The sequence below is a fragment of the Artemia franciscana genome, chromosome 1 (genome assembly GCF_032884065.1).
Source record: "Artemia franciscana chromosome 1, ASM3288406v1, whole genome shotgun sequence".
Lineage (NCBI taxonomy): Eukaryota > Metazoa > Arthropoda > Branchiopoda > Anostraca > Artemiidae > Artemia > Artemia franciscana.
In genome coordinates, this window is record NC_088863.1 from 7,344,662 (window position 1) to 7,357,122 (window position 12,461).

Below are 12,461 nucleotides of genomic sequence, written 5' to 3' on the forward strand. Positions count from 1 at the left end.
ATTAACGGCTTCCTTTAGAAAAGGAAGAAATGCCTCTGCAGATGCGATCTGCAGATCTGCAGATCAGCATCGATGCTGATCATGCGATCAGCATCTGCAGATGCCTCTGCAGATGCTGCAGGGACAAAGAATTGCTAGAGAATGGTGTTCAAGTTTTTGGGATATTTTTTGGAAAAACTTTGGGATTTTTTGGGAAAATGTAAACAAAGACCATAAATCGGGCGCGTCTTGGTCTCATACTTAGGCAATTTGTACTGTACATATTGTATTACTATTAGGCGTATGTCGGAATGACAGAACGATATTTAAAACTGCTGCATTAATTTCTCCACTCCAGCCTGTTATATCGACCATATGAGATTTTTGAATTCTAAATATTGCTACGAGTGGATTCCTAAGGTTCGTTGTAACTTTATATGAATAACGCAAGGTATATTGTATTCTAGCCATACTGTAGTTACGTTGATAAAAAATAGCTAAGATCTACTAATGATTACTTTTTTTCATTGATTTTAATGTTATACTTCAACAGTAGACATGTAAAATAAAATCGGATTCAGATGGCTTGAGAAAAGCTATATACAAGCTAGTTTGTTAAAGAATTTCTGAGACCATGCTGGCTAATTATGACAAATCCAAAAAATCATAAAGTAGAGAGAACGAGAATAACAATAGCCAGTGAAAAATTGGTCATATGCTTCCCCGTAAGCTTGTCGTAAATAATTTCTGAGACCACGCTGGCTAATCACTATGTTAATTAATTGTCACAATAAAAATAAGAGCTATGTCAAAATTGAAAGTGAACAAAAATTATGAAGAGAGCTATTCTCCCCATCAGCCCTAAGTTCTTTTTGCTAAATTTTATTTTAGAGAAGAAAAATTTTCAAACAGGTTTAGTCCATATTTCTAAGACCATATTAAGTTATACATTATCGTTATTAGCAGGTGCTACGGGGGGGGGGGGCTCGTGTTTAGCAAAATGCTCATTCACTTTTTTTTTTTTATTTTCCATTGATTTTGAGGAAACTGAAAACTCTATAAGAATCTGCTTAAGAAGAAAGTGGCCCTCCGCGCAAATCTCTTTTGCCGTCCCACCGCGTGAGAGTTTTACAGGTAGACTTGTACGTTTCACAGGCTGGTAAAACAGGCAGGCAATTCGACACAGAATACCCATCTCATCCTTTTGGTTCAATGCCGAAATCGTGCATTGAGACACAAAATAGTGTAATTTATGCAATAAATTACATTATGATGCACTAAATTACTATAGGAGGGGGAGCAATAGTAATTTATGGGTGCAAGATCTTCTTGGTCCTTAAAAGTGGGTACTTTCACAAAAAGCTTATTTCTTATCCTCTAGCAAAGTATTACCGGCAAAACTGACTTAAATGAGCCTGTCCTTTTTTTTCTAAAACCATTGTTTTATGCCTTTACCCCTGAAAAAAATTATACCCCTAAAATATTTTTGGTGGTGGGGGTCCAAAAGAGCAAAGATATATTTACTGCTCATAATTTTTCAGGGAGCGGGAATTCTATAAGCCAGTCTTGGTCTTGGGAGAACATCTCGTATCTTTTTGTTGAAGTAAACATATGAATCTAATCATCCATTTTATGTTCAATGACTTTCCATAATAAGAGAGGAGCTACCCTCGCCCACATTTCAAGAATTGATTCTCTTAGTTGTATTGCCGAAGTTGTCACTCTACTGGATTTTAACCTTTTTGCTATTTGAAAAGAAATGTGCGCCTTTAAATCCCTTTCGAATGAACCTTCTCCCGATATTTTACGACGACTGGTTCCATACGATTACCTTTGGGAAAAAAAGAACAATAAATAAACAGAAATCTATGGCATTTTTTCTCGAGAAAAATAAGAAATGCCCCGTTTTTGTAGGACTCAGACCTCTGCTTTGATAGTGATTTCTTGTATTTGATCAAGATTCCACCTCGTTTTTAGAATGCCTCCCCCCTTCCAAAAGTATGAAAATTTTCTTGAACTAAGAAGTGTTCATTTTCAAACTTAAGCTTAACAAATTCTGTGTATTTGAAATTGGCTCAAAACTAAATTTTGTCATCTATTTTGATACTTTTGTTTAGAATTTCGTTTTAGAAAAGGTTCTCTTTATCGAACGTTCAATTTAAGATAAAATCTTCAGAAAGACAATAGATAACTTAAAATTGTAGTCGCCAATTGTTTATACTTGTCATAATAGTAATTTTTCAATTAAGGGAAAGTTCAACTTCACCGTAAAATTAAGGAGATGAAGAGGCTTGGGAGATTTTTTTTTAAGGTATTTAGGTATTTAAGGTAATTTCAAGTATTAAGGTAAAAATGATTGAAAAAAAATAAGGAGATGAAGAGGCTGCGGAGGTTTTTTAAGGTATTTAGGTAATTAAGGTAATTTAAGGTAAAGATGATTATAAAAAATTAAGGAGATGAAGGGGCTGCGGGTTTTTTTAAGGTATTTAGGTAATTAAGGTATTAAGGTAGAAATGATTGAAAAAAAAATTTGGAGATGAAGAGGCTGCGGAGGTTTTTTTTAAGGTAAATCATAGATATCGTAATCATGGGCCACGACAAGCAATCGCATGGAAGCGTTCTATTTGAGACTAGTAAATTTTAAAAAATTCAGTCGAAAGTATATTTGACATCTTTTGTCTCATCGCATTTAGGTCAAATTTGGCTCAAAATGGCCTAAAATGACAGTTTGTTACGATGGTGTTTCTTTTATTACTAAAAAAAAACACATTAAATGAGCCCTCTCTCAAGTTTCTTAAATGTTTTCTTGGGTACGACCATCCTGGAAACAAAAAAAAATGATTGAGCTGTTTGAGTTAGCACAAAACTTTAAAAAAGGCAAAACAAAATGTGTTTTAATGCATTTTTATTACGTTTATATGAGTCGGACAAAAACTTCGGGGGGGGGTGAACAATATAAAATATAAAATTGCAAAGAAAGGAGGAAAACGAGGACAATAAACAGTCGGTGAAAAATTTGAAAAATCATGCAAATATTTAATGTATTTTGCATATATATATTTTAACTATATCAATCAATCAATCAATTTATTGATACTAAAAGAAAAAACTATTACAAAAGTAAAGTGGTTACTAGGCCCAAGAAGCTTTGCTTGTAATGGACCACAGAGAACAAGAATAAAACACTATTATAAAATAAAAAAAAAAAAACAAAAAAAAACACTGGAACAAGACAAGGACATTGAATAGATAGGATATTTAACAGATAGAAGATTTAGAAGGAGATTTAACATATAGCTAAAAATGATTTAGGTTTCAAATATTTTTTATATGTAAAGTTTTCCCCTTCCAGGTTTATTTCAATTATCATATAAATTCCATGTCAGATGAGCTGTCTAATCATGTAACTGTATTACTCTTAAACCGCCGCCTTCATGCCTAAAAACCATTTTCTTGCATTTTCAAACTTCCGAAATAATTCCCAATCGCCATTTCCTGGATGTTTCCAAAGGGAGAATCAGCAATCCAGAATAGATTAGTAGAGATGAAAAAATATTTGTTTCTCTGTTGATTTCGGAACTTTGAAAATGTCAATACTTTCATAAGAATTTGGCAATAATTTCAGAAATCTGTAAATGTTAGTTCCGATTAATAGGCATGACAACTATAGAATATGAAAAAAGTATTATATTTGAACTTTTTAAATTATATTTTATAATCAAAATGTTGATTATTAGTTTTTTCACTTTTTTTAGAAATAATAATTTAATTATCTTATTTTAACATTAAAAATCTGTTTAAATATACAAAATTACTTTTTAATAATTCAAATCGAGCGACGTTAAAACTTAAACGAACTGATATTATCCTATATTTAAGGGAGATTGTTGCCCTCCTCTAACTGACACCCTGTAAGCTAAAGCTCAAGTGGTTTCCTGAAATACACATTTCCTGAAAATAATCTTTCGATTTATCAGGGGAGAGGCTTTCTTTGAGCAAATCCTTTGGAGATGGGTAGCCTATTGTCGAAAAAGAAGGGAGCTGTTATCACAAAACTCAGCGACAGTATTTCACGCTTAATCCGAATATATTCGTTTCTCCAAGTAGAGTTGGGAGGTAAATTCCCCTTCCAACACCGTTAATCCGAATAACTTTTCATAGAAACTTGGAAAATTTTGGTCTAAAAGTGTAATTTTTACGCCATTAATGAATAAATGCACTGACAAATATTGTTTTGTTTTTTTAGAAGATCAGAAATTTAAAAATATCAAAAACTTGACCCAATTTAATGCTAAATGTTCCAATTCCTCTTGTATTTCCTAAATCAAGCTCAAGTTTATTGAATTATATTTTTTAAACTGATTTCTTCAAACATAATTCTTAGCTCTAGACTTCCGCAAGTTAAATGCTTCCTGCAAAACAGTAGTCAATAGTATATCTATTAATATAGTTATTATTATATAGTATATATATTAATAAAATTATATATAAATATATTATACTATGTCTTATGTCTTAAACACTTATGTCTGTGTATGACAGAGCCTGGTTTTTCTCTAAGTGCAAAATTTTCAAATATTTGGCCCGAACCAGCAACCTAGAAAAAAATATGTACATAAAAAAATGTACATAAAACATGTACATAAAATATGTACATAAAAATGTACATAAAATATGTACATAAAATAAATATTGTACATAAAATATAATATTGTACATAACATATGTACATAAAATATGTATTGAAATATCAGAAAATAGAATTTTCATCTTATTATCAAGGTATTTGCTATAATGGCTTATTTTTGGAAAATGTTTTGGCCAATTCTCATAAGACAGAATTTACCACCAAGTCAGAATCATTTCAAAACCACAAAATTAGTTTTACAATCTTAGCCTGCCGATTATCCCAAACGATCTTATTTACATAAATAACTTCAGTTATTTGTTAAAAACACATTAAACAAAAAATTTATCCAATTTCCTGTAGCACCGTTTAGCCGTCCTTGGCCATCGAACTTACGAAGGCCAGGAAACAAGACTGAGATTTTTACCATTTAGTCAGAATGTAATTAAATTCTTCTTTTTTAAACACAAGAGCCTCAACTGGAGGGGTTTTTATCCTCTTACGTTCCCTAGATTTCAGAAATTATTTTTGGTAGTTTCATTCCAAAGTTGTTTTTTTTTTTTTTCATAATAAAGGTTTAAGAAACAACAAAACTAACTTAGATTTTTGCGAAATAAATTCACCTCCCCCATTTTCCTTGAATTGACCGACCTCACTGTCTGTACACTATAATTTTTAAATTTTCTTTAATCTAGTAAAATATTATCGGATCTTCTGTACATTAAATTTAAAAAAAAATCTAAAGGAGAGTCGAGAATGATAATAAGCTTGCGTCGAAAAGAGCTTATCATAATTAATGATAACAACTTCTTAGCACAATTATTGTTCTCTGTCGCGCGGTTTGGACATAAAAAAGACTTTATTACAAAAAGATCTTACAGGCCCATAGAAAATTTGAAATTAGCCACAAATATTGTAACTTAACCTAATATGATTAGGAGTTACTATCCTTCAAAGAATGAACTACGGCTTTTTTGGAAGCACAATTAGTGAATAATTAATTTCAATAGGTTTCTTTAAGTTCTTTTGAGAGCTATTCAGAAATTTCAATTGCCTATTGAAAAAAAAAACGAATCTATTCCAATCAGCTTATTCGGTGTAGGGTAAAATGAACAGAATTTATTTTGTACGCACTCCTCTGAAAGCATCTTGTACGTGCTTTCTGAAAGCCTTTTATATCATTTTGCAAACAAGAGCGAATAAATAAGCCTTTCTATTCTCGAACCAGTCGGAATAAAAATTAGCCCGTCATGGTAATGTTGTTGTTTTTAAGTATTCTTTCTTGAGCTATTGGGTGGGGTAGGGGTGATTGTAAAAAGTGAACTATAAAAAGTGGAGTAGCGATTAGGACTATTTTATCGCAGCGGTGTTAGGAAAAAGATGTTTTCCAAACTCCAGAGGGGCGATAAATCTTGGACTAGGGGGAGGGAGTTAAAAGCAAAATTAATGCTGTGTTCAAAGGAGCTTATGGTATTTAATGGGAATAGCATATTGGATAAGCAAAACTACCCCCCCCCCCCCCCGCCTCCTAAAACGCCTTCCCTTTATTTGACGCCCCTGCTTTATTGTTAAGATAGATTAGTCCTCTTGTAAAGACAATCTGAGTTCGTGTCTTGTTGCAATTTTTGTTATTTAATTTGATAGAAAATTTACTATAATTTCTCTTTGTTTTTAATATCACATTTAGGGCTCAAGAATTCACCTCCACAAGCTGTGTTTTTGCATAGTTCAATCTTCATATCTGGAATAACTCATTATGAATTTTGGTCTCATATCTTACTCTTATGGTAGGGGTTCGTGGCCCGAATGGTCGAGGTGGTAGCCGTGTCATCCTGAAATCACTTTCAATTAATAAAATACAAACTACAAGACGCAATTTTGGTTTGAGACAGCCTTCTTCCAAAGAGCTTTCTCTACTCGTTCAAAATGTTGTAGTACACTCACAATTCTTCTGAAGTCTATTGATTAGAACTTGGTGCTGGGAAATAGTATTTTCATAATTTGCTCCTTTTTATAAAAAAGGGATCCCAAATTTATGGATATACTTTAAAGTTTTTTGGTATCTTAAAGTTCATTCAGATAAGTGTAGTTTGTAGTTCCTTTTATTTAATTCCTAAGTTTTTTTTTTACCTTTATTTAAATATCAAACAGTTCGTGGTAACGAACTGTAGTAAGGAGCGACCCAGCTCAATAGTAACCAAAACTCTAAAAAATTGAATTTTGATATCAATAGCTGTATCAAAAGAATCGCATTTTAATGCTGATTTTAAATATATAAGTTTCATCAAGTTTAGTCTTACCCATCAAAAGTTACGAGCCTGAGAAAATTTGCCTTATTTAGGAAAATAGGGGGAAACACCCCCTAAAATTTGTAGGATCTTAACGAAAATGACACCATCAGATTCAGCGTATCAGAGAACCTTACGGTAGAAGTTTCAAGCTCCTATCTACAAAAATGTGGAATTTTGTATTTTTTGCCAGAAGACAAATCACGGGTGCGTGTTTATTTTTGTTCTTTGTTTTTTTGTTTTTTCTTTTGTTTTTTTTTTCCCAGGGGTCATTGTATCGACCAAGTGGTCCTAGAATGTCGCAAGAGGGCTCATTCTAACGGAAATGAAAAGTTCTAGTGCCCTTTTTAAGTGACCAAAAAAAATTGGAGGGCATCTAGGCCCCCTCCCACGCTCATTTTTTTTCCAAAGTCAACGGATCAAAATTTTGAGATAGCCATTTTGTTCAACATAGTCGAAAACCATAATAACTATGTCTTTGGGGATGACTTACTCCCCCACAATCCCTGGGGGAGGGGCTGCAAGTTACAAACTTTGACCAGTGTTTACATATAGTAATGGTTATTGGGAAGTGTACTGTCGTTTTTAGGGGGATTTTATTTTGTTTGGGGGTGGGGCTGAGGAGAGGGGGCTATGTTGGAGGATCTTTCCTTGGAGGAATCTGTCCTGGGGGAAGAAAAATTCAATGACAAGGGTGCAGGATTCTCTAGCATTACTATAAGAAAACAATGAAAAATAAACATGAAAACGTTTTTTCAAATGAAAGGAAGAAGTAGAATTGAAACTTAAAACGAACAGAGATTATTACGCATATGAGGGGTTCTAAAAATACTTTAGCATAAAGAGCGTGGTATTTAGGAGGAGATAAATACCTTGCTCTTTATGCTAAAGTATTTTTAGTAATTTCAACTATTTATTCTACGGCCTTTCTGATTCAGGGGTCGTCCTTAAAGAATTGGGACAGAACTTACGATTTAGTGTAAAGAGCGAGGTATTAACGAGGGTACAAACCCCCTCGTATACATAATAAAAATATAAGGTTATGAAAGTTTGTTACGTAAGTTAATTCTTAAGTTACGTATATTTTTTACTTATAAAAACGTTCGTTAAAAATTAAAAGTTCTAGTTGCCTTTTAAGTAACCGAAAAATTGGAGGGCAACTAGGCCTCCTTCTCCACCCCTTATTTCTCAAAATCGTCTGATCAAAACTAAGAGAAAGCCATTTAGCCAAAAAAAGAATTAATATACAAATTTCATTTTAATAATTTATGTGCGGAGAGCCAAAACCAAACATGCATTAATTCAAAAACGTTCAGAAATTAAATAAAAAAAAAAACTAATTTTTTTGCTGAAAGTAAGGAGCGACATTAAAACTTAAAACGAACAGAAATTACTCCGTATATGAAATGAGTTGTCCCCTCCGCAATCCCTCGCTCTTTACGCTAAAGTTTGACTCTTTGCCACAATTCTACTTTTTAAAACAATTAAAAGCTTTAGCGTAAAGAGTGAGGGATTGCGGAGGGGACAACTCATTTCATACACGGAGTAATTTCTGTTCGTTTTAAGTTTTAATGTCGCTCCTTACTTTCAGCTAAAAAAATTAGTTTTTTTTTTATTTAATCAATATTAAGGAAGTATGAACTTTTACAGACTTTTTTTGTTATGGACTACAGCAAAATTTATTAAGGCGAACCAGATAAATCTTCCTTAGTTGAGTTTTTTTTTTCTATGTTATTGATAATTACTGGCATTTATCTTGTTTGGAAAACTCTAGATGCAATCCTAAGAAACATCGAGATATTTTTTATATATTTACATTATCATAATTTTCTTTACAATGATTCAAGGCTCATTTGCTAAATTTTGATTTTGTTAATGTAACATATGTACTGTATGTAGTATGTAGTTATGAGTGATTAGCACACTAGACTTGAAGTCCTTTGTCTATGAGGACAGGGGAACCTCTCTTGGTTATTTAGTTTATTTTATTATTTGGCGTGACTCATTAAGCTCCGCCAGAAACGACCCAGCTCTAAATATGTACCTGGAGAAATCCCATTGCGTCCAATACTCTATTCTTTTAGCTTACTTTACCTTTTTATATTTACAAATAACGTGTCGCAAAAATTTTGTTATCGTCAGTGGTGTGGCTCTGTAAGCTCAGTCAGAGTTGACCCAGCTCTAAATAGGTACTGGAGAAACCTGTAGAAGGTAAACAAAATAGTTTGTGAAAGCACAGGATGGTTGCCCCGCATTTTTTTACCTTACCTTTTTATATTTATGTTTTATTTTATTTATTTTATTTTATTTATTTATTTATTTATTATTATGTTTTATTATTATTATTATGTATTATGTTTTATTTTATTTATTTTTATATTTTAACTTTATCGCTAGCAGCGTAACTCTCTAAGCTCAGCCAGAGTCGACATAGCTCTAAATAGGTACCTGGAGAAATCTGGGTTTGTGAAAGCACGGGATGGTTGGCCCCCGACACCCCATTGCTTCCAGTGCTGTTTTCTTTTGCCTTACCTGACCTTTTTATTTTTATGAATAAACTGTTTGTAATAAATATGTTATCTTAGCATTGTTGCCAAATATTCCAGAAATAAGCAAAAGAGATCCCTCCTATTTTCTTTTCTCTTTTTATGTTGAATTTATATTTTTTGGCCAATTTCAGTATGATTTATTAAACAAACAAAAAATAATATAAACCACATCTGTTCCGAGCGCTAGGGCGGGATATGGAGGAGGGAGGCGTAAATAAATCCAAAAATATTACTGAGAAAAAGATCCATGCTTCATTAACCTTCTAAATCCAATTACACCATATGTATTTATAGTTTCCTCGCTTGTGACTATTTGCCTGTTTGACAACATATTTAAAAGCTCTACACCTGGAAGAAAAAAAAAGCACGATCTGTCATACACAGACAACGGTGTATTATTGGGCTTTGGGGAATTGGGAAAAACTTTTTGTATTTTGTAGGGAAATTTTTGGGGTAAATTTTATTGATAAAAATAATTGGATAACAAATAGATTATTATTATCATAAAAGAATTACGTCACTGGAAACTTCTGAGTGTAAGTGGAAATAAGTTAATTTTCACATAAGTTCTATTCGATAGTTTAAAAATTATTTATTAAATTTACATTTTAAATTATTATTTTCAAAGATATATTCAACGTTTTCATGCTAAAATATTAATACTAGTAGCCTTTCTCTTCTTCTGCTTAGTTTATTTGGGAACAATAATGCATAACTTGCGTACAATTCCCAACCCTGCAGTTCCTCAGATCGAACCTCAGGTCCAGTAACGCCAACAGAGATGAATCTCACTATGGCACCCCAAGATACCATGGACCACCTTACCCCTAAACTAGGTGTCAATTTTTCCTGAAACGAACTTGTTAAACATACTCTACTTTTTTCTTCTTCTTTTTTTAAACATGTTTTTCCATGGAAAGATCATGAAATGAAAGGTTTATTAACAGCATTGTGTTTATGAAAACTTTCCATCGAGTAGCTATCAGTATCAGGGTATGAAACCTTCTTTCCATACATATTATTTTAGATGGTAAAAGAGCGCGCCACTAGACTCTGTAGTCCAAACCGGCGGTGCTGATCTCCGTTTCATGGCGCTTCAGCCGGAAAATGAAATGGGGGTTGGGGATCAATCATCCATTGCTTTCGCACACCCTTCCTTCTACCTACCTCAGATTTTTTGACTTAATATTTCGAACACATATTCAGTGTCCATCATCAGCAGTAAAACTGTTAGGTTTACTGCTGATGATGGACACTATGTGTCCGAAATATCCAGTTAAAAATTTTATATCTGTTTCACTATTAATTAAAAGGTTTCATTCCTATTTTGAACTTTTTTTTTCATCCTAGTTTTAGATTAATGCCAAGTAATTTCACCATATATATATATATATATATATATATATATATATATATATATATATATATATATATATATATATATATATATATATGTTCATTTTTTATTTTTTCTAGGTTGCTGGTTCGGGCCAAATATTTAAAAATTTTGCGCTTAGAAAAAAACCAGGATCTGTCATACACAGACATAAGTGTTTTATTAAAAGGAATATGTCAGTGGAAACTTCCTGTCGAACAGCTGTCACTCTCTGGATGTGAAAATTTATTTCCATTTATGCTGTTTTCAGAGGCCCCAGACGGGAGGAATCCACTGTCCTCAATTATGGATGAAGGACTCAGGGCTATGTTTGAACTTCTTGAAAAACTATACCGAGTTGAATCTTTTGTGCGATTTGAGTTTACTCTACATCCAAAAGTCCCTGAGTCCTGGGCCGGTTTTATTAAAGGAATGTGGGTTGCTGCTAAAGGCAACCAAGGTCGAGTAACACAAGGCGAGAGGAGTCGTGTTATAATGACGTGTCTTAAACCATAAGTTTCACTAGCTATTTTGTGTCTTTAACCATAAGTTTCACTATGTATTTTCATATTTTTGTAGGTTTTCTAATAAAATATGAGTAATTCAAGTTCAGTATTAGAGCTACCATGGTGCCGAACCTATCCCCTCAAAAAAGAAATTAAAAAATGAACTTGCTTCACAGATAAATGGTTCAGATGTGACAATTTGTTTTTTATTAGTTATAAGTCATTGCCAAATTGATATCTTGAAAAGTATGTTCAAAACGAACCGTTAACTGTCAATTGGATCTAGGATGGAATTCTGATGCTAAAGGTATGCCTATTTTTAACTATCTCAATTGTCAGTGAATCAAAATATTTACCATGAATTGTATATACGCTACGCCTCACATTAATGTTTTTCTCGTTGTAATGATTCTCGTCACAATTTCCTTACTTAATTTCACAATTTCACTACATGTATTTTCTTATTTTTGTAGGTTTTCTAATAAAATATGAGTAGTTCCAGTTCAGTATTAGAGCTACCATAGTGCCAAACCTATCCCCCCCCCAAAAGAAAAACTAAATTAAAAAAGAAACTTACTTCAAAGATAAAAGTTTTAGATGTGGCAATTGGTTTTAATAGTTATGAGTCATTGCCAACTGAAATCTTAAAAAGTATGCTTAAAAGGAACCGTTAACTGTTAATTTAAAAAATAATTTTTGAGGATATTTTTTTCAAAAAAATCTTTCACAGAAGAAATTATTTCTATTTACTATTAAACTTTTAGAAGTGACAAAAAAACAAGGTCAAGTAACTAGGATGTTTTTTTCTTATTTTTGTAGGTTATCTAAAAAAGATATCAATAAATATTATTCTAATCTGATTTTAGGCCTACCATGGTCCCAAACCTCTTTCCTTTCCCAGGAAGGAACTGTGAAGTCCAATACCGTATCCTTTACCTTTATTTAATGAATACGCTTTTGTTAACCATTATGTGTTCCCACTTTCATATATTTTCTTCTTCTTCTCCATATTCCCTTATCCTCGTTCATACATCTACTCAGTTATGTTATGTACATAACTCCCTTCTAAATGTAATTTTGCATAGCTCATTTTCAACATAATATGAGTACTATAACTTGATAACGTGATAGTAATAG

At 32.5% G+C, this 12,461-nt stretch overlaps 1 protein-coding gene across 1 annotated transcript in view; it reads left to right on the forward strand.

Annotated features, from left to right (window-relative positions):
* The window catches only part of LOC136024960 (tonsoku-like protein), a 175,443-nt gene extending 164,018 nt beyond the window's left edge, over window positions 1-11,425 (forward strand). The window contains exon 19 of the mRNA XM_065700566.1: window positions 10,920-11,425. Within this exon, the coding sequence (XP_065556638.1) occupies window positions 10,920-11,334 (415 nt within the window). The 3' untranslated portion in view covers window positions 11,335-11,425. The remainder of the gene's footprint in view (window positions 1-10,919) is intronic.
* The last annotated feature ends 1,036 nt before the right edge of the window (window positions 11,426-12,461 follow it).